Source organism: Eublepharis macularius, chromosome 2 (genome assembly GCF_028583425.1).
Source record: "Eublepharis macularius isolate TG4126 chromosome 2, MPM_Emac_v1.0, whole genome shotgun sequence".
NCBI lineage: Eukaryota > Metazoa > Chordata > Lepidosauria > Squamata > Eublepharidae > Eublepharis > Eublepharis macularius.
Window position 1 is genome coordinate 167,596,914 of NC_072791.1, and position 23,806 is coordinate 167,620,719.

The 23,806-nt window shown below is 41.0% G+C and overlaps 1 protein-coding gene across 1 annotated transcript in view; it reads left to right on the top strand.

Annotated features, from left to right (window-relative positions):
- KALRN (kalirin RhoGEF kinase) overlaps positions 1-22,482 on the top strand; it is a 717,152-nt gene extending 694,670 nt beyond the window's left edge. The window contains exons 52-59 of the mRNA XM_054971242.1: positions 1,710-1,881; positions 4,889-5,010; positions 7,443-7,574; positions 9,977-10,141; positions 12,768-12,846; positions 16,402-16,602; positions 17,001-17,139; positions 19,746-22,482. Of these exons, the coding sequence (XP_054827217.1) occupies positions 1,710-1,881; positions 4,889-5,010; positions 7,443-7,574; positions 9,977-10,141; positions 12,768-12,846; positions 16,402-16,602; positions 17,001-17,139; positions 19,746-20,291 (1,556 nt within the window). The 3' untranslated portion in view covers positions 20,292-22,482. The remainder of the gene's footprint in view (positions 1-1,709; positions 1,882-4,888; positions 5,011-7,442; positions 7,575-9,976; positions 10,142-12,767; positions 12,847-16,401; positions 16,603-17,000; positions 17,140-19,745) is intronic.
- Positions 22,483-23,806: the final 1,324 nt, after the last annotated feature.

Sequence of the window (23,806 nt, forward strand, 5' to 3'; positions counted from 1 at the left end):
TTGCCAGTTATTGTCTAAAATCTTTTGTTTGCCTTTCTCAAAAGACTTTGAGTTATTGTGGAAAATCCTGTTGTACCATATCAAAAACAGAATTGAGAGGAAGCTTGTGTGACTTATACATGTACATTTTGAAACTCTAAAGGAAAGCAAAAGGACCCTCTTTCAGCTAATCACACCAATTGCATCAACGTAGATCAGCAAAAAGGCCAAAGTGTGTCAACTTGTTTCCATGATGTTCCTAGGGGAAAGAAACAAAATATAGGAAGGAATGTGCTTAAACTCAACAGATACTGGAAGCGGGGCGGGTGGGAGAGGAGAAGAAGTCTGCATTTTAAACCATAGTGCCATACGTTCAAAGCCCTACAGCAGCCAGCAGAAATAAAACACACAAACTATTTACATGGCAAAATATTACAATCACTTTTAAAAATGATAAATAAAACCCGTTCAGAGTCTGTGCCTAAATTCATATTCTCAACTTGCACATAAACTCATTTTGATTTCATATTGGCATGAGCTAGGGTTACCAGTCCCCCAGTGGGAGCAGGGAATTTCCCGCTCCCACCTTCCGCTCTGTGTCACTACTCACCTGGCCGGTGGCGGGGAAAGGTGTGGGAACAGGCCCCCTGAGCATTCCTGGGACAGTGCGACAGTGTCACTTCCTGGAAGTGATGTCATCACCGCCCCGAGAGTTCTTCCATGCTTCACAGCAGGCCAATTTGGCCTGTTTGGGGCCCAAATTGGCCCACTGTGAAGCACATGTGCACTCCTGTGCCTGCATGATGTTGCCTGGAAGTGCCATCACTGGAAATGACATCATCACACAAGTAATACAGAGAAGGTGAGTGCCAGGTGCCCGCCCTCCTACTGGGAGAGTAAGGGGACCTGGTAACCCTAGCACGAACAGGTGTGCAAGATTCAAATACGTTCCTTAGAATTCATCACAAACTTTTATTGAAATCAACTCATAACACATTTAAGGGGCTGAACTTGCATGTAAAAGTTTTTGCTGGAATAAATACAACTGAGTCTACTCCTGTAGCAACTCCTTTGAGAACTAGTATGTATCTGCATGCATATAAGCTATACTATCACCACTTGCACAAGCTTTTTCATACTAGGAATGGCTGTCCCACACTGTTGTAGCAGGAATGAGAATTTAAAGAATGGTACAGTTGAAGGAAGCCCTAGCCAGCTGTTGCTAGCAAGAACTATAGCTGCATTGTCCAAGCTCAAGAGCAACTCCATGTTCATTTACCATTGGCAATACTGCTAGATCTCCTAGGAAGAACTGATAAAAATATCACACAATCTATTATAGTAGGAATATTACCATTAATAATTATAGTTTTAGCTGTAAAGTGTTGGCTAAGTGTGCTCCTAAGATCTTATTTTAAATGTCCAAAATATTCCTATCTGAAGATTAGAAGTGTCACTTGGATCATCATCTCACTCAGGGAACATCATAGAGTGGTAGTGGTATGAGATGTCGATACTAGAAATGCATGTGAGTGATTAGCATCATCCACAGAATGCAAGGAGCAAAGGTCTGTGTCTTCTTTATCTTTTTGGAAAAGTCCTTCTCAGATTGGAAAAGAGGTGCTTATTTTCCCATTCTCCCTTTGCAAGATCATAATATAGTAAGCGGCAAGATCAGTTTGATGTCTATGGTGAGTGTAATGTGTTTCTGCATGTGACTTTTGCTCTAGTTGCTCCAGAGTTTCTTGTGCCTTTAGTGGACATCACCTGCTTGCTTGGTGACACAGTAATATTACAATGTAAGGTGTGTGGACGGCCAAAGCCAAGTATAACCTGGAAGGGACCAGATCAAAACATCCTCGACAATGACAACAGTACAGCCGCATATACAGTTTCCTCCTGGTATGTTCAAACTTTTATATTCACCATTGCAGCAGCGGTGGTTTCATTGCTACAAAACATTGTGATTGTATTAAAAGCTATTGCATCCAAATAGGATTGCCAGCCCTTCACCAGTAAATGCCAGGAGATTTGAGGATCAGGACTGGGGATGGTGGTGTTTCAGAGACTACGTCAAATCCTCCATGGGGAAAATCCTAGAGCATCATTGAAAATGTAATGTCAGTACCTAGTGATGCTCCAGGAATTTTCCCAGTCCTTATGGCAGAAACCATCGATATTACTCCCCATTTTTTTATTCCCTTTCCTCAAATCATTGCAAATGGGATTGAGAGCAGGGACAGCGGGCAATGGCAAACTTAGTCCAAGCTAAGTTTCTGTATGAGCAAGTGCACCACTAGTTGAGCGTCTGAAAATAAGCACCACACTCCAATGTCCTAATAAAACAAGCAGTTAAGCACAATGTCCAGCTTGATTCAGAGCAGTTTCCTATTTTGTTTCTAAAGGACTGATTGAACATACAAGTATCTTAAGATACAGGAGAATAGAAAGAATGGTCTGTTTTCAAGAGAAGACATATCGGGCTTCAGGAAGGGATCCTGCAAATCTCTTAACATTTTATATTCTGATTTACAGGCCTTTTACCTGTCTTATCCTTATAATAAAATACATACAATCATAATAAAATAATTTTTAAAAAATCTTAAATATCCGGGGCAAACCTGTCACTCAAGATTCAAGCCTACTTAGGTACATCCAGTTCACTGAAAAGCAGCACATGAGGTCCTTTCTGAATTGCATGTTCCAAAGTGAGAGGACCAGCCACCAAGAAAGCTCTGTTCCTTACTCCGGGGGAAATTAGATGGAATGGAAAAACAGAAGAGAAAGCATGGTCCCAGTTGTGTAGGGTTTTAAATTATATCAGCATTTTGAATTCCACCTAGGAAGTGGTAAGCAGTATAGTGCTTTGAGAACAAGTGCTATTGCATAGTAGAGCAAAGAACAACCAACCTGTTTCCTTTAACTTGATGGGGTCTTTATTAACAGTAATTGTAGAGCAGATAACTTGACTTTAAAGAAAAGATATAACAATACTTAACATTGTTCCTTGTCCACTAGGCCCAGGCTTTTCTTAAAGAGTTCTTGGTAGGTCCTGCTAGGGTTGCTAGTCTCCAGGTGGTTGCTGAAGATCTCCCAGAATTACAACTGATCTCCAGGCCATAGAGATCAGTTCCCCTGGAGAAAATGGCTGCTTTGGAGGGTGGACTCTACGGCGTTATACCCTGCTGATGTCCCTCCTCTTCCCAAATCCTGCCCCCTACAGTCTCCACCCCCCCACATCTCCAGGAATTTCCCAACCTGGAGCTGGAAATCCCACCTGCACTCCTGCAGGCTTCTAGCAGGGAAAATAAAACTGTATCCTTTCTACTCTCCTGCTTGCACTGAGGCCTACTGGGTTAGCCTCTTAAAGAGGCAGTTTGTGACAGGTGCAATATATTCTGTGATACCAGCTGCATTTAACATCCAGGTTACTGTATTCTGAACTTACTACAATTTCCAAACACTTTTAGTACAGTGCACACAATGCACATTATGGTCATCTAGTCTAGAATTTATGAAGACGTGTTCTGGTAAGCAATCCCTGTGATCCTAGGGTTGTCAGGTCCAGGTTGGGAAATCCCTGGAGATTTTGGGTGTGCAGCCTGAAGAGGCTGGGGTTTGGGAGGGGAGGGACCTCAGCAGGGTATAGTTCCATAGAATCCACCCTCCAAAGCAGCCATTTTCTCCAGGGGAACTGATCTCTGTTGCCTGGAGATCAGTTGTAATTCAGGGAGATCTCCAGCTATCACCTGGAGGCTGGCATGCCTATGTCATCCAGGAAGGGTCACAGCTTGTACAGTGTCATGGTACAGGTTTTGAAATCAAGTCTTATAGGGTTATGAAGTGAACCCCTCAATTCAAGTAGCTTTACTTCCATTTCAAATAGGTCATTGCTTTCCCTACTCAAACCTTACATCTCCCTAGGGGGAGGGAAGCAGAAATGGTGATAGGACACTTAATTTATATATAAATAATAAAGGTAAAGGTATATAAAGGCAGGGCTTTTTTCAGCTGGAACGCGGTGGAACGGAGTTCCAGAACCTCTTGAAAATGGTCACATGGCTGGTGGCCCCGCCCCCTGATCTCCAGACCGGGGGGGAGTTTAGATTGCCCTCCGCACCATGCAGCGGTGCGGAGGGCAATCTAAACTCCCCTCTGTCTGGAGATCAGGGGGCGGGGCCACCAGCCATGTGACCATTTTCTCTGAAGGCAACCCACTGAGTTCTACCACCTCTTTTCCCAGGAAAAAAGCCCTGAATAAAGGTAAAGGTAGTCCCGTGTGCAATCACTGAGTTATTACTGACCCATGGGGTGATGTCGCATCACGATGTTTTCTTGGCAGACTTTTTACGGGATGGTTTGCCATTGCCTTCTCCAGTCATCTACACTTTACCCCCACGAAACTGGGTACTCATTTTACCGACCTCGGAAGGATGGAAGGCTGAGTCAACCTTGAGCCAGCTACCTGAATCCAGCTTCTGCCGGGATCGAACTTAGGTTGTGAGCAGAGCTTGGGCTTCAGTACCACAGCTTACCACTCTGCACCACGGGGCTCTGGGGCTGTAAATAACTGGCAACAAAATCCCACAAGGTCTGACCGATTTTCCTTGCTGGGAATTATGGGAATTGTAGTTCTCTCTGCCTTTCTACTCAATTAAGAATGCAGAAAAAAACCTACAAATTCCGTAATCCCTGCAGAAGTTATTCCTTGGAATAGTGGCATATCCCAGTAGTGGCATGTAGATCTGGTAACAAAGCCTTCTCATCCCAAATTCAACTTCAAGATTTCTGAAAGCATTTGCCAGTTTTTTCATTGGTTTTCATTTTCTGTGTTTATCTCCAGAAGAGAAACTATTGCCAATTCATATCTGAATAACAGATTAAAATGTTGTCATTTGCCTCCTTTCAGTGATTCAGGCGAAATCACCCTGAAGATCTGTAATGTCATGCCCCAGGATAGTGGTATTTACACATGTGTGGCAACAAATGAACTTGGAACAGCATCCACTTCTGCTACAATCAAAGTCCAAGGTGCGGATTTTGTCCTGGTTTACATTTATTTCATCAGATGGCACAATATTTATTTTTACAAGCTTTCATATTTTTACTGAGCCAGTGTGTCTGCTGATTTAAATACTTGACGATATTCAGTTTAGCTTCACAGGCATGCTGTAACTTGTTTGTGTGGTATAAATATTACACAGAGAGAGAGAAAATCCAAGGTCACTTCTTCCTGGATTTGTTTCCTTTTGATTATAGAGAACACTGGAGACTTACAACATTTTAAATATTGCTTTATTTACTAAGCAACAGGCAGAGGCAAAGAAGCACTCCTGTGAGGCATCGTTCATTTGGATTTATAACTAAAGCAGCACTTTAGATATTAAAGGTAGGGGTCAGGAGGACTCAGGACCCTCAGGAGAGTTGTAGAACCCTGCCTTACTAGCACCTACAGTGCCAGTATTTATTTATTTATTTTTGTATTTATTTATTTAATCTTGCTTGCTTGCTTGCTTGCTTGCTTGCTGCCATGTGGAAGAACCTGATGGTAGCATGCATGCACGCCTAGAGAGCTGGGTGCCACTCTTCTGGCTTCTTCTTGTATACATGCTGAGCTGAGTAGCAAGATACGGTCACTGTAGAAGGAGGCTTTGACCACTCCTCCCTGCCATTTTCTTCCCTGCCACACTAATACACACACCAGGTTATTATTTTCCCTGACAGAGCAGCCATACAGGTAAAGATTTAAGAGATCTGATTGCTTATCGCAAATGTCTTATCTGGCTTGGTTATAAGGATTTCTTTTTTGACATGCATGCTTATTTAGTTGATCTATTTATTCAAAGAAATTGAGTTAGAACACTGAGAGAAAGCATGCATAGGGGAGAACTGGTAAGTACTGACTTCACTGACTCTCCTTACCACCTAACCTGAGTACTGCAAGATCAATGGGAGATTGGGAACACATTATTTGCTTCCTAATGTGTAGTTCTGCCCACATAATTGAATCCTGTGATGGATTCACCTGTGCACTCTTACTGAACAGATAGATCAAATTTCAAACACGTCATTTGTTTTGAAAAAAGAACCCATACTTTAGGGTGTAACTTGGCCCATTGTTGATGGATACTGGTTCAGCTAGCTTACCTAGCTTTTACTGGTACTTTGTGCAAATAACAAGCCTGATATCCGTAACAGATTACAATACGCAGAGTGAAAAAAAAACCGGATATCTAACAAAACTACTATATCTATTTCTCTTCAATGTCAAAATACAAATATGTTGTTTATACAAACAATACAATCATGCTCATAAATACAATCATTGTACATAGTACTAACTGAATCTCCAGAACTCTTTGAATCCGTTCATTAATCACAGGGGGCTCCACACCCCACTCTGTTTCTTCTTTGAGCAAGGTAAGTACTCCGAGGGCGAAAAGGATGGTATGATGGTAAGTGCATTCATACAAGTCTTCTGTAATTCATGTTGTTTCTTATGATTAAAGAATCTTCCCAAAGCTGGTACAGAAGTCAAACAGCCACTGACAGTCTTAACTGCAACCAGCTTAGCGGCAGCTTTCATCAGGACGACTTCCTCAGGGACTGGTGGCTCACCTGATGCTGACTCATTCCAACATACCCTGGAGAGATGCAGAGGAGCTAATCCACGTCAGTCCCTGAGGAAGTCGTCCTGACGAAAGCTGCCACTAAGCCGGTTGCAGTTAGGACTGTCAGTGGCTGTTTGACTTCTGTACCAGCTTTGGGAAGATTCTGTAATCATAAGAAACAACATGAATTACAGAAGACTTGTATGAATGCACTTACCATCATACCATCCTTTTCGCCCTCGGAGTACTTACCTTGCTCAAAGAAGAAACAGAGTGGGGTGTGGAGCTCCCTGTGATTAATGAACGGATTCAAAGAGTTCTGGAGATTCAATTAGTACTATGTACAATTATTGTATTTATGAGCATGATTGTATTGTTTGTATAAACAACATATTTGTATTTTGACATTGAAGAGAAATAGATATAGTAGTTTTATTAGATATCCGGGTGTTTTTTACTGGTACTTTAGCATGCCTAGCTTTTAATGAGTGTCTCTCTACTCTCTTTCACTTGCATTGCAATCAGAAAACAGCAGTATTTGAAAAGACACAAATACATTCTCTTCTGCAGTAGAAAAGAGCAAAAGTCCAGTAGCACTATAAGACCAACAACATTTGGGGTAGGGTATGAGCTTTCGTGAGCCATAGCTCACTTCTTCAGATACCTGAAGACACGTGTCTGCAGAAGTGAGCTGTGGCTCACGAAAACTCCTACCCTACCCCAAATTTTGTTAGTCTTATAGGCGCTTACTGGGCTCTTGCTCTTTTCTACTGCTACAGGCAGACTAACACGGTTACCCATCTTGAACATTCTCTTCTGATTTTTCTGTTTCTCTTCTCTTGTCTGCTCCAGGTGTCCCAGCAGCCCCAAATCGTCCCATTGCTCAGGAAAGAAGCTGCACCTCGGTGATTCTTCGGTGGCTACCTCCATCCAGTACAGGAAACTGTACTATTTCTGGTTACACGGTGGAATACAGAGAAGAAGGTATGAGCATTACTTTTCATGAGAGCACTTCATATTGGGTGCATACAGACATAGACAAAACTGAGCATGATCAGGAAAACAGTTGGTTCCCAAGAAATGCTAACGTGAGGATGGGGAGAGAAATTAAGTGCCCTTCTCCCATCTACTTGCCAGTTCACCCCTTTCAGGTACTTGATTAAATGCAGTCAGTTATTGCAAAACAGTTCATAGGGGTGACATCTTAGGCACATCCCAAATCATTTACCTGTGGGGATCAGACAGATTTTTAATAAGTTTGTAGATGGGAAATGCATCTCCATGTGGCACTTGAATTGTGACACTGGTTATGGACTAAAGAAATACTTCACTGCTGGTCTCTGGCCTTCTGAGAGATAACCTTTTTCTAGAAATCAGTAAAACCCTCTAAATTAGGAGTGCCACCTCTGACTTGGGGAACTTCATGGAGATTTGGTGGTGGTGCTTGAGGATGGTGGAGTTGGGGAGGGAGTTCATTGAGGGTGTGATGCCGTAGAGTCCACCCTTCAAGGCTGCCATATCTTTCAGAAAAACTGATGGAGATCAGTTGAAATTTTTGGAGAACTCCAGGCCCCACATGGAGATTGTTAACCCCATTATGACTGGATAGAGTTGTGTCAAGCTGAGAAACCATGTGTTAGGTTGACTGGATTTCACTGAAATTCAGTCAACCTCATGCATGGTTTTTCAGCTTGACAGTTCATTGTTGAATTCCCCCCCCCCTTCCCACAACTTTCTCAGTTCCTGCACTTTTTTTTTAACCTTTGTCCCCCTCACATATTCATGGTTTCCATTGCCCTGTCATGTTCAGCTCCAAAGATCTTCTTCTGTTTCATTAATCTGGTTGCCACCTTTGCCAAATGATGAAAATGAATAAATAATAATAGATCAATAATGATATTAATAATATCAGCAACCAGTCAGGAATCTTCCCTTGAAAGTGTTACTTCTTATCGTTTGACTTTACTCAATAATTCAATAATAAAGCAATTAAGATGAAGGCACATGCATCTTATATGCAGCAGGCATAAAAATGCTATATCACAGACATGAGTCCTACCTTCCCCGGGATGGTCATTAAAATTACCTTTCTAGTTTTTTCTTTGAGTTTATGATTATTCAAATGATTCTAGTTGTTAAGGCCATATAAAGAAATTTTGTGTGGTAAGCACATACAGGTTTCTATCGATGGAACTACACATACTGCAGAATGAGATAATAGAATCCTGATCAGGGCCGGCGCACCCATGGAGGCCAGGTAGGCAGTGGCCTCGGGCACGTGGGCACTAGAGGGGCATCGGAGGGGGTGTCGTGGGCAGAGGTGCGCGCAGCGAAGCTGGCATGACTGGGCTGCAGCTACTGCTGCCGCCAGCCAGCCCTGTGCTGACGCCGACGCCGATGCCACACGCCCCAGCTGGGCGCAGCCTCCGTGCGCCGCCCCAGCAGCGGCTAGCGGCTTCTGCGCCCAGCTGGGGCACGTGGCAGTGGCAGCACGGAGCTGCAGCCAGCCACGGCAGCTCCACTGCGCGCTCCTCCGCCCCCATACGCCCCGGCTGGTTGCAGAAGTCGCGAGCCGCTGCTGGGGCAGCGCGCGGAGCAGCCTCCGTGCACCGCCCCAGCAGTGGCTCGGGGCTTCTGTGCCCAGCTGGGATGCGTGGCAGTGGCGGTGGCATGGGGCTGGCTGGCTGCAGCTACTGCTGCAGCCAGCCACGCCAGCTCTGCTGCGCACTTCTCCGCCCCCACATGCCCCAGCCGGGTGCAGAAGCTGCGAGCAGCTGCTGGGGCGGTGTGCGGAGCACGGAGAAGCTTCCGCGCGCCGCCCCATCCATCTTGCGCTGCATGATGACATGATGTCACGCAGTCAGAGGTGTGCGCACGCACAGTGCGTGCGCTCGTGGCTGCGGGCGCCATAAACTCTGGCGCTGGCCCTGATCCTGATGTGATAGAAGAATAATATTTTTGAACTCTACTTGTGGAGGTAAAAAAGAATTCCATGTAAGCAGAAAACTAGCAGCAGGAAGATGGCATTTTCCTGATGTCTTAGCTTTCTGCTAGCAAGGAGCTTTTATGTAGAAGAATGTTCAAAAATAGTATCTCCTACCTGCATTTTGAAATGGTACCATCCATTCAGGCACCTCAGCATGATTTAATCAGTTTGCTGCATGTGTAAATCAGCCTCAACTACGAGGGCCCATTACTTTTTCTTAGTGCATAGGACTTGCAGGATAATTTGATAAATGTCCTATGACATATAGGGTTAGTACCAATGTACAGGTAGTAGGGAAGAACAGATCTCTAGGGCAGGCTACTTCTCTTCCTTGTCTAGAGCCTAGAGCCACATTTAAGCTTTGGTAATGTTTTATTTCTCTCTCTTCCCCAAAACATAGGATCTCAGGTCTGGCAGCAGTCTGTTGCCTCAACTTTGGACACCTACCTCGTTATTGAAGATCTCACACCTGGCTGTCAATATCAGTTCCGAGTCAGCGCTAGCAATCCTTGGGGAATTAGTTTACCTAGTGAGGCCTCTGAATTTGTGAAACTTCCAGAATACGGTGAGCATTTGACCAAAAAGAAGGGCATGGAAAACTGAGGACAGGAAAACCCTATAATGCAAAAAAAATTAGAAACTGTAGATTTTAGTTCTGTTTCAGAAGCCAAGGTTCAAGGGAGACCTGGCTTTTCTCTTTGGTATTTTGTACCCATGGACACATGAAGCTGAGTCAGAGCACTGTTCCATTAAGGACAGTATTGTCTACTTTGACATCTCCAGCAGCTCAGGTAGAAGTTTTTCACATTCCCTACTACCTGGTACTTTTAACTGGTTATGTCAGGGATGGAACCAGGGACTTTTTGTCACAAAGTAGATGTTGGTCTTTAAGGTGCTAGTGGACCTGAATTTTGCTCTTCTACTACAGACCAGTTGAAACAGAGCAGATGTTGTACCACTGAGCTATGGCTCCTCACTAAACTCAGGGATGGAACTCCAAGCATAAAATGTGCATGCCTGATATCTCTTCTGATTAGTGTATAAACATTTAAAGAACAATTTCAGGCCAACTAGAGGAAGCATGACCTAATCCTTATTAAAATGTGACATTCTTTTCACATAGACATAGATAATCTCTGGCATCTCCAGTTAAAAATATCTCTGTGGCAGGGCTTGCATAGAGTTCTTTCTAAAAACCTGGGGAGCTGTTGCCAATCAGGATATCCAAAATCGGGCTAGATGCATCAATGGTGTGACTCAGTATAATATATATATATATACTTTGCTAGTTGCTGCTTCCAATAATGAAAGCGGCTTTGAACACTTTAAGTGCTAAATATTATTATTCAAGGAAAGCAGCAATTGTAATGGGCCTGCTTCTCAGATATAATTACTATCCAATAAAGCAAACATTAATCTTTAATGTATATTTGTTAACCAAATATCATTTCCATCTGCTTCTATTTTCATGCATCCTACCTCCCACAAATACTAAGTCATTTTCAGTTTTGGAAGAGAAAATAGGCTATGCTCATCATTGCAGTGAGTTAAACTGTTTAAGGCAATTAAAACATTTTAGCTGTACTTTATAAAGATATTGAATAACTTTTAAAGCTTCCCACTTTTGATGGGGTCTAGCTGACATTTGCTGACTCAGTTAAGCATGTAGGAGAGGTATTGGATCTAGCTTTATTGCCAGAGAAGCGAGCTAATGCAGCTGCAAAAAAGCCATTTTAGTAATTTCACTTAGCTAGGAAGATGGTCCGTAGCTGGATGTGGTTTATTTGGCCTTGTGGATCCATCGTTACCTCAATACTAGACTATTGTAATACACCTTATATGAGGCTACCTTTAAAGTAGGGATCCTATTCCCTTGGTGGGGGTGGGGGATCCCTTGCTTCCAGACTGCACCCCCTGCCACACCTCATGCAGGGAATGGGCCCAGGAGCCCTACAGCATGCTCCTGTGCACTGCAGAACACTTTCCTATCATGCTGGGAATGACATCATTCCTGGTGCAACAAGGAAGTGAAGGCCCTCATATTGGGCTGATTTGATAATAATTGCCCCCAACACTAGATTGGGGGTGATTTTTCATCAAACCAGTCCCACACAGGGGGCCTTCACTTCCTAGTACATACTTACAATGTACTTAATTCCTGGTGCAACAAGGAAGTGCTCTGCAGTGCATGCACACTTTGTGCGCATGCAAGATAAGTACCCCCAATGCACACACTCCAACTCTCCCAGTATCCTAGTTTGGTCTACAGGAGACCTGGCAAGTGGCAACCCTTAAAGACCACTTGGAAATGCCAGCTTTTGGCTGGCAACCTGCAGGTGCATTGGAGGAGGACACATCAATTGTGAAGTCATTGCTGGTTAAAAAAAACAGCATCAACTTCACTGCATTGCACGATGATGACCTGGCACAATGCCATTGCTTCCAGGTAATGCCAGAAGTATCACTATTGTACAGGGACAACTATCACCATATATCTCCTTTGGCCAGCCTGCTTCCCCCACCAATCAGCCAAGGGTTGGTGAGTAATAGCCAGAATCTCCAGGAGATTGTCTGCCATAAGTGAGCACCTGGGAACCCTGTCCTGTAGGCCACAACCCAATAGGCCCCTGCTTACCCAGAAGAGTTCTGTAGCTCTACACTGTGCAGATAAAATGCTGGCAGCAAAATATTGTTTATTCACCACTGTAACTGCCATGGAGGAAGCATTTCTTTTTATTTCACACACAAGAAGAAATACCTCTTCTAAGATGATTTCCTGCTGTAACAAGTGCATGCATCATGTGAAAGCAAGGAAATTATGCTGCCTTCAAAATGATTTATTAGTTTTAATTAACTAAGTGTAGTCCTATTAATCAAGCAAGGTTCCTTTAATTGGGTAATATAAACCTACAGAATACTTACTTGCTTATACAACAATGTATGTTTATCAGAAATTAGATGTTCTCAGAAACCATACTGAAGGTGAAGAACTCAGAGAATGTGAGCCAGGAAGGAAGGATCTCAAAGGGTAGACAAGACACATTGACACATGTAGTCCATTTCTACTGTTTGTGCTCTTAAGCCTCTCCCGCCCCTTTAAATGGCCCTTCCTTTTAAAATGTTTGTAATGTATCAATGACTGTATTTCCTAATGCCAACTGTTGTCCCCCTGCTTCCCCTGTTTTGCAAAGACTCTGCAGCAGATGGAGCCACTGTTATATGGAAGGAGAACTTTGATTTGGCCTATGTGGAGTTGAATGAGATTGGAAGGTAATACTATAATTAATTGTTCAGTGAAACACAAACTAACTACATTGACCTTTCTCTTTTTAAAAAGCTTGATAAAAGAATGACTGGCTTCACAGTGCATGTTTAGTTGATAGGTTTTGGACCAGTTCATAAGGTTATTTCATCACCATTTGATCAGTTGCATAATAAAGTGTGATCTAAATATACTGGAAAGAATGAGGCTGTGGTAAAATGATTATGAGACTTTTGGCTGTACTCCATAATTACTTATTAGAGCATGCAAGTCTTGATGCTGCAGCTGAGTTTTTTAAGACCACAAGCTGACATTTCTAAGTTTGTTAATTCTGTTCTTGTCTGCGGTACCTGCTACCATCTACTCAGCTTCCAATGAGTATCTTATCCACCAAGACTAGAAATCTTACAAGTAAATCAAGAACTATTTATGTAACTCAAATTATTGACTTTCTTTATTGCAGCACAAACTGACGTTTCTAAAGGTGCTTGTGCATCCATCAACTTACTTTAAGAAACTTACAAACTATACTTGGGTTATGTTCCATTTGTGGATTCAATGGCATTGAAGAGGGTGCAGGGGATCCCTCTTTTCCTCTTCTTGGCTGATAGTTGAATATGCATGCAGTTACTGGAAATAGAATGCTATTATGCCCTCTATATATCTATAATGGCTGAGGTCCTGTGTAGCTGTATTTACATGGAAGCCTCCCATTACAAGTAATGTCTGGTACACTGCAGTGCATGCACAACCAGGGAGGAAAAGGAGAGAAGGGAAATCCACTGAGAGCTCTGCCAATCCTGATCTGTGCATGCATCAATGCTCAAGGGTAATGAATTGTGCCTTCTTTACGGCAGTGGCTGTGCCAAAAACTATTCCCAGACTTTGTCAGCATCTCACTGTCAGTAAATATTTTACTGAACTGTCATTTTCATACACAGTAATTTTCTTTATTCTTTTTATGGATAAATACAAAGCTCAGGAAGGAAATCTCATAGAGCATCACAGAAAAAAACTAGGTGTCTCTGATTTGCCTGGAAAATGTAAATTGGTAACAAGCATCCCAACTATACTTGCATCATGACTTCTGAAACACCAGAAATTGGTTTGTAATTTGTAGACCCTTCTCCCGTGTTTATTTCCTTTTTGTTTGAGTCCTGTATACTTTGGAGCACACAAATGATACTTTCTTCGGATTTTTCCTTTATTATTCTGTAACAAATGGGAAAAAATACAACAAACTGTGAATATTGTCTGACATTGCTCTACGGAAAAGAATGGAATCATAAGTTCATCTTTGCTGGTTAATGTAACAATCCCAGAAATACAGGAGTAAATGGACCTTCAAAATGGAAGAAAGAAATATGTGCATCACTTTGGTGTAGTTGATAAGATCACAGGACTTTAATCTGGAGAACCGGGTTTGATTCTCCACTCCTCCACTTGAAGCCAGTTGGGTGACCTTGGGTCAGTCACAGCTTCTAGGAGCTCTCTCAGCCCCACCCTCCTCACAGGGTGTTCGTTGTTGTGGGGATAATAATGACATACTTTGTAAACCACTCTGAGCGGATGTTAAGTCATCCTGAAGGGCAGTATATCAATCAATCAATCAATCAATCAATCAATCAATCAATCATCATCATCATCATCATCATCATCATCATCATCATCATCATCATTATTATTATTTTACAATACAGAGCACTTGTGAGTAAACACACACAAAACCAAGAAGTGATGATGCTATTTCAGCCTTCATGCATTGGACTTTATGAATGTAAATCCTATGCAAACATTATGATACACGGATACATGCTAGAGAGGCCCAGAGACAGAACAAAAGTATAAACTCAGCTTTCTTACCACACATAGGTTATTATTAAACGTTTTTCCAAGGTCACTCATAAAGCTCAGAGTATACCATTAGAGACTACTATTGTGGATTTACTATACAAAGGAATTAAAAAAAAAAGTGTCATTTTTCTACTCAACAGAATCCCCAAGGCAGCAATCATTAAAATATTTCAAACATTAAACATTTTGTATTTGTAAAACATATATATTTAAAGCAATGTAAATAAAACATATAAACACAGATAAACATGGGGAAGGGCTAATAAGACTTAGTGAGGAAATGCGAAACAAAACAAAAAAAGTCTTTCCAGAAGGAAGACAACAACAGTGACAAATGAATCTCCCTGAGAGGGAAGTTCCAGAATTTTGGTGCCGTGACTAGACATGAGCACGAACAGAAAAAAAAATGAACGTGGTGTTCGTTGTTCATTGCCATCCACGAACAATGAACATTGACAAACATGATCCTGTTCACGAACATGTTCATTGTTCGTGGTTTGTGGGAGCCAGCAGGCTCTCCTCCAGCCATCAAGATCCCTACTGCACCACTCGCAGAAACCCTATCTGAGCAGGCAGCAGGAAATGTACCAATAATAAATAATAGCTTGGCCCCAGAGCCTGGCAGCAGCCCTGGAACCTGAAGGGGTAGATCCCTATCCCACCACACACAAAGAAAATTCAAGCTCCAATGCACTCACCTTGTCTCTCTAACAGCAGCTGTCTCTCCCTGAAAGCCAGAGCTGGGAGCCCCCCTCCCCCCTGGTCTTTTCCTCTTGTAACCAGTTTGGAGCTCCAGTCCACACTTGGAAGGAAGACCTGCCTATCAAGCTAAATTGGGCTTAGATTGGGGTTTCCAGGGAAACAGCAGGAGTTCAGACAGAGTTCAGACAATCCCTGCCTGAGTTGCTATGGGAATTGATTGCATGTGCCAGACTGTCCGGCTTGACAAACAGCAATGAACAAGGCTTGCAAAGACCATCTGGTCATTTAGAATGGGGCCTCAGAAATAGAGATAGGCACGAACCGGAAAAAAACGAACCATTCAGTTCGTGGTTCGTCAAATTTCATGAACCACGAACTTTCACGAACCTGCCCCTGGTTTGCGAACCAGTTTGTTTGGTTCGTGAAAACGTCACATCCAGGTCAGAAAATCATCACTTCCAGGTCAGCAGAAGGTCACTTCCGGGCCAGCAGAAATTCACTTCTGGGTCAGAAGAAGGTCTGCAGGAAGTCCATCCCATTGCCTAGGAGACTGATTGATTGGCACCAGGCTGTCTGCAGTGACGAACCAAAAAACCAAACCAAACGAACCAGCCTAAAGTTCATGGCGGTTCATCAGAAATGGGATCTGATGAAACGTGGTTCGCAAACCACGAACCAGCGTGGTTTGTGCTTAATTTTGGTTCATATTTCGGTTCGTGCCCATCTCTACTCACAAACAGCTTGTTTGCGAACAGCAGATTGGTCTGTTCGTGGGTTTTTTTAGTTCATATTGCTGTTCGTGCCCATCTCTAGCCATGACCAAGAAGGCCCTTTCTAAAATCCATGCTGGAAGGTAATCCCAAAAGAATCCAAAATACCACAATAAAAGAGATAGATGTACAACATGAATGAACTGGTTCAAAGGTCTCAGTGAGAAAGGTGGGCTATGAATGAAGTAAATATATGATGATGTATTCATGGTTTAACTTCATTCTACTGTTTTCCAGAGGGCGATTTGCCGTTGTGAAGAAATGTATCCACAAAGCAACTAGGAAGGATGTTGCAGTGAAGTTCATCAATAAAAAAATGAAGAAGAAGGAGCAGGCAGCACATGAAGCAGCCATGTTGCAACATTTGCAGCATCCCCAGTATATTACTATTCATGATATCTATGAGTCACCTTCCTGCTATATCTTAGTCTTAGAGCTGTAAGTCCCTTTGATGGAAGCTAAGCTACTTCATTACAATGAAGGATTCATTTATGTTTTGAATCACAAATTGCACAATGTCCATTAAAACCATTTAATTCCCCCCTGGAAAGAATAATATGGGAGATGGCTGTGAGAATGTCAAGATTAAACTCATTAATTCTATGGTGGTGGCATCTATGGTGGTAATGGGAAAATAACATCACGAAACAGCAAAAACCTAAATGCAAATAATTATATTCAAGGGTGAGATGAATAAGCAATTAGTATTCTTGAATGTATATTCCTGATGTAGACAGTCTTCTTCCTTTTAAAAATTTCATTATGTTCAGAGGTGAACATATTTCAAATATTAGCAATTCTTTGAGGTTTCACAGTGCATTTTTGTTGGGTTTTAGGATGGATGATGGTCGTCTCTTGGACTACCTTATGAATCATGATGAACTTATGGAGGAGAAAGTAGCTTTCTACATAAGAGATACAATGGAAGCCTTACAATACCTTCATAATTGTCGGGTGGCTCATTTGGATATAAAGGTACGAAGGAGAAATTATAAAAATCTTTACTTGGGCATCTGTTGGTTAAGAACAGCCAATACCAAGCTCTGTACAATAGCAATATATGCTAAGCTTATGTCAAGTGGTTGTTTATATTGTTCACACATTAATAACCTTATTTCGGATATATCTCTTCTTTTTCACTATGTAACTAGTTATTTCTATACTTTAAACTGATGTGAAAGCTATCTAAACTGGTTTAAAAGGGGTTTAAACCTTTTGAGAACAATTTAAATGGGTTTAAACTAGTTAAAATTTGTTTTAAAGATGGTTAAACTAGTTTAAATCAGTTAAAACCTTTTGAGAACTATTAGGCTTTATAAACTAGTTTAAACTTGTTTAGATGGCAAGTGGTCCAAGACGAATTGAGAAAAAGTAGCCATGCACTTCTGAGATGTCATTTATTCTAATTTAAAGTTTTGTTTTGTGTTGATAACTATTCATAATCATGTTCATCAGTATGCCATATGATTTTAAAAGTTTTGTTTTGTTGTAACAGACTAATAGTGCCATCCTCAGCAGAGTTGTTATGTCATTCTAAGCCCATTGACTTCAATGGACTTAGATGGATGCAAGTCTGTTGAAGATGGCCCTGTAACTAATTTATTATGGCATAAAGTGTTGTGGACTAGAATCCACTTCATCAGATGAATAACACTATACATAGGCAAAGAAAGAGAAATTGTAAACACTGGGTCAAAAGGCAACAAAATGCAAGAAATACAGGGCTCAACTACCTCTTACATTTCAGTGCCTTTTCACTCGTGGGTTGGCAATTTCTTTTCTCTCTCTCTCTCTACAGATAAAATGTGTCAACTGAAGTATACTTCATCTGATGGTGGACTCCACAACAATTTTTGCCATAAAGCTATTAGTCTTTAAGGTATCACAAAACTCTCTTGCCGTTTTTATCAGTAACAAATGTATGGTAAACTTTTTCAGTGTGTTCTCACAAGCCAGTGATATCCTGTATGATTACATTTGTTTTTTTCATTCAGCAGCTCATTACTGAAATACAACTAACCAGGAAGAAAAGTCTATGATAAAATTTGATTGGCTTTTGCTGCATAAATCTGTCCCCTTATAAAACAACTTTTCTTACACTGCAGAAGTCAGTCTTGGCTCCCCTGCCCTGGCTTGCTATCCATGTTTAAATTTAAATCATACACTAAAGTTATATGCACATGAAAGGCTGAAATTTTAACATTAACCACATTCACACATGCATGAAATAGGATTATTCAAACATCCAGTGATTTGGCTCATGTCTTATTCACTTATATGCATACAGGGACTCAGTTTTTCAATGGACTGTTTATTTATCATCCCCATCGCTGGCTATTCAGCAGGCTTCTCCAACTATTCCTTCCTAATAGTACATTTCAGCACAGTCAGCTTTTTGCACATGTGGGAGTTCTCGAACAGCCTAGTGGAACTCTGTTCTCCCCTCCCCCATTCTTGTTCTGCCACTGCTCCACTCAGCAGGAAATCAGTCACAAATTATATGAATTGGTCATAAATAAGCAATTTTTAAAAACCCTACCATTTGGTGATCACCTAAATAATGTGTGGCAGTGTTAATTGCTGCCAATCTCTTTGAATCAGCAGCATTTTCACGCATGTGTGGTTTTCCAAAAATGCAACACAAACCTGTCAGGCAGGCATTGCTGCCAAACCAAGCAGACCTGATGATCAACTCATGCCTGATTGCCAGCTGTATCCATTGGGTGTGAAATGTTTGTCATCCCTGGGACCAAGTAGCATGAGAACAGAGCTATGGTGCTTCTTAGTCACATGTGAAGAAGCTTGGTGTTGGTTCACAGCTTTTTCCACACTTTATATGTAACAGTGTACTTTTCAAACTGTTACTGAATTAGAAATGAAGAGTCAGTTATATGGTGCCTGCATTTACTTATTGTATTTCTGTTCCATATATATATTCCGTTATGGAACTCAAGGCAGCAGTACAGTTGTCAGGAGCTCTGGCATCCAGGCACTGACCATACACAGACCTACTTAACTGCTGCGAGGTGGCTATATCAGGTGCCTTCCAACCCATATCCTAGGACCTTAGAGGACAATCTTAAAGCTTTGTATATCACCCTTAAGCTTTGCATGCCCTATCGGTTGGACATTTGCTGGCTGTCAATTTCCCAGGTAATCCTGTAATTTTTTAAAGCACAGAGTAGATGATTAGGCAGGCCCTAATTGTCTCATTATCCTTCAAAAACTCTTAGTAAATATCTACTTCGTGCTTAAAAGCTACCGTTTTACATGGTGCTTTGGGTTTTTAAATTGGTCATTACACTATATTTTATTGAAAATAATTTCACAATAAATCAGCAATTAAGTCCCAAACTTCTAAGGCTTCTGTTCTAGCAGCATGAAGATAATCCAAGTATTTGCTGCAGAAGAGGTGCAAATGTATATAAATCCTTCTTTTTCTTTGGTATATTTTTTATCTTGTGAATATGTTTTCACTTTATTGAACCAGTAGACATGTGAACCAAGACAACTGTTGGTTTAATCTGATTTTGGTTATGAAAATAATGGACAACTGAGCCTTTTTATTTTAAACTTCACAGCCAGAAAATCTGCTCATTGACTTGAGGATTCCAGTGCCTCGTGTTAAGTTGATAGACTTAGAAGATGCTGTTCAAATTACCGGCCATTACCATGTTCATCATCTCCTTGGAAATCCTGAATTTGCTGCTCCAGAAGTTATCCAAGGTGCCCCTGTTTCACTAAGCACAGATATCTGGAGCCTAGGAGTGCTTGCCTATGTCATGTTGAGTGGCGTCTCTCCCTTCCTGGATGAAAGTAGAGAGGAGACTTGCATCAATGTGTGCCGGGTGGATTTCAGCTTCCCTAGTGAGTACTTCTGTGATGTAAGCCACGCTGCCAGAGACTTCATTACTGTAATCCTTCAAGAAGACTTCAGGAGGAGGCCAACAGCAGCCACTTGTTTGCAGCACCCTTGGCTGCAGTTTCACAATGGCAGCTACTCCAAAATCCCACTAGATACCTCACGCCTGGCTAGTTTTATTGAACGTCGCAAACATCAGTTTGATGTGCGTCCAATTCCCAACGTCAAAAGTTTCATAATGAGCAGGATGAATCCAGGAACGTAATGCAATATATGACTTGACACTGAAGTATGATAGGGTATGACAAGAGAGAAGGCAGAATTTGCCTTTATATGTCTGTGTAAAGTATTATACTTGATGTGATGTCCAAGAAAGTATAAGTACTGTTCCAGCAGTTGCATTATCTAACCAATTAGATTTAGATGCTTTCAGGTGTTGCATATACACCTTCTTAGGTGGCTTATTCTTGTTATAATGTGGTCATGTTAAATACAGATGAATGTTCCTAACGACTTCAGTTGAGAATGAGAACCAAAACGCTGTTGCCTTACATTTGAAAGGCAGCTCTGGCATTTTTGCTGATCCTATTAAAGTTTAAATAATATGTTAGAACGGCAGAAGAAAATAACACTAGGCTTCTTCTGAAAAATAAATTGGATTGGCATCAGAATTTCCAGAAACTGTTGCTATTCAAGTTTTAATAAGGGGCCAGATCCTACAAGGAAGACCTCTGGTCACCAGTAAGAACTAGTATTATGGCTAGACTGCTGTTTTATGACCCTTGTCAGCTTTGCCTGTGATGTGACTTAGGTATGCTGTATTGATCAAGGCTCCAGTATGCCTTTGCCAATAAGCCTCCTTGGGATTTTACAGCACTCTCATTATCAAAACTAATATACCAGAAAGTAGCAGTGTGCTACTGATGTGATGGTAAATTAAAAAAAAAAAGTTTTGATTAAGCACAATGAGACAATTTTTTTACTGAAGTTTTTTATAGCTCTTGTACAGGAATCTTTTGCAAAATCTGTGTTGAGAAAAGGGTATGTTAAAAATAATTACTGTATCTGTAAACTAGATGTCAAAGACATTTTTCTATTGCAGGAGCTTTGAATTATCACATAACATGTAACATGAAAAGAATCTTATTCCATGTTCAGTTTGAAAAGTTAGTTGCTCAGTTGTGATATCAATCCAAAGTTGGCCAAAGTACAGTAAATATAATGGGTCCATTCCTTTGTTTTAAGCTTCAAAATGGGTGTGTAAGATCGGTAGTTTACTACATTTGTGCATACATGCATCTCTGTCTCTCTCCCACTAACCCCCACCACCCAAACATCTATGCTAGCATTTTCTGTCTATTCCAACAGTCTGGTATTAAAAGGATCATTACAGTTTTTATTAACAAAAAGCATAACTAGTGAATAGTCCCTTAGAAATTGTCGATGTTGAACCATTTTCAAATCAAATGACTTCAGAAATGAAGTTCCAAGTTATAGTGGTATCGTACGGATGATATAGGGATTAGACTAATTTTTTACACCAAGGATAAATTAGTACAGTGAATGATTCATGATCCTGCTGTATCTTAATCATTTAGTCAACAATTTTTTCCTCTTTGCCCAGCAACTGTTTTTCTATAAATTCTCCTGTGTTGTGATGGACTTAGTAATTTCTGAAGGCATAGTCTCATCTTCCAACAGAAAGTGCAATTTCCCCCTTCACTTGTTCAAATTGCTGTAATTCAAGATATTTACCTTACTTAACAAGGTTTAAGTCTTTATATGATGCCGTCTATGTAAATCACAATAGTTGCAGCTGGGTTTGCTGAACCTAAATTGCATCTCTTTGTCTACATAATTGTACAATTTTCACAGCAGAGACACTCAAAGACTCTTTCATTCTCCATAACTATATTTTAAGGGCACCAATTGCTTGACTTTTCTCTTCTATTGAAAATTACTTATTGGGACATAACGATCCTGATGTACATCTTAGTTGCTTATTACCTAAACATTTACCATGGATAGCCTGCAGGTCCGCTCATAAAACTACTGATAGGTTCTGTCATAGTATTGGCTTAGGCAGCTTGTTATACACAACCAACTCTGTGGGGTGAGACTAAGTTTTCTAATCTTGGCACTGTTTATTCAAGATGGATGTTTAATATTTTGCAGTTATGGACATAAAGCACTTTTAGATAAGCCTATATTAAGACTCGCACAAAAAGCTAAGGAGCTCACTCAGAGAACGACAGTCACACTCCGGATCAGGCATCTGGATTTCCAAATAATGAAGAACTTCCTATCCTTCTGCATCTGGCAAAACAGGAGAGTAATAAGATTCTCCTCACCACTATGCTCATGACCGCCTTACCAAGAAAGCTACAAGCATGTTGCAGAAAGTTGTACATGATCAAGTGGTTTCTCTGTTCACTGTGTACCAGTAGTGGGACAGAGATGAGCAAGGGACTCTCCTAGCAGATCTTAGAAGCAAAATACTGTCTGGAAGGAGAGGGCTAAGGAAAACTGGGCAAATTTCACTACTTTTATGTCAGTTCTCTAACCAATGCTGTTCAGGCGGATCCAGTTGAACAAAATGAGGTACGCTTGTTTTGACCACACCTGACTTGCTTTTTTTTTACACAGAATTATTAGTTCTTGAGAATGTTTTAACATCTGCAATGGCTCTGCCCTTAAAAATGTTGATTAACAATGTTTGCCTGTGTTTAGTGTAAGCCACAACACATGCAAGGATCATACACTTTAAGTGACACTAATCCTGCCTAGAGTTAGGGTGTGTTTTTCTGTAACAGGAGTATTGTACCACAGAAGTTGTATTACTGTTGCCAAAGCAGGAGCAATACATATGGCAAGAATGAGGAACTTCTTTTGGTGGAGATTTATTCGTTCCCATCCAGACATCAGAAAATCAATAAAGGAAAGCAAAGTATAAAGAAGGATATTGATTTAGATTTTGAGGCTAGAAGATAAAGCTTAACACAGCACAGTGCCTTTGCTGAGGAATAAGCTGAAGTCCTGTTGTTTGAACTTCTCAGTAAAAAGGGGTTTTCCCCAATACATGTTTCTTTTCTTCATAATAATGCCGATTTATACTTTTTATAATCAACTTGATCAATCTACAGCCCAGTCATAGTAAAGAATGTGGGATGGAACTGGCTTTTGAAGATGCTTTTAGTTGTCACTGTTTCCTCATGGCACTGACAATCATGCAGATATGGGCAGAGAGAGATTAAAAATAAAGGTCACAACCCAGGTAAAGTTATCTATGACTAAGTTCCACTAAATCCAAGGAAACAAGTTAGCAGTGATTAACCTTAATCTCATTCCTTTAATGGTTCACAGATTTTAATCCTATGCACATTTACCTGGCACTGTCCCACTGAACACCATGGCACATCTGAATATTTATTTGGAAAATATGTATACTGTCTCATTCAATGGGCTCAAGATGACTCACAACAATAAAATAATTCCAAATACAGAAAAACAGTAAAACAAATAATACCACTAAAAATGTATCAATAAAACAATCCAACCCAACAAAAGCAAGCCAGGACATAACAGCACATAAAATGGATCATTCTAAAAGGATATTGATAAAAAATAGTTCTCAAGCTAGGAGCAAACCATAAAACAGTTAAGAAAGATGAAATGACTTAGTTAAAAGCCTTAGATAAAGAAAATGTTTTGTCTAGGCATCTAAAAGAGAGTAAAGACTGTGCTATGGGAGCCTCAAGGGGACAGGAATTCCAAAGACAA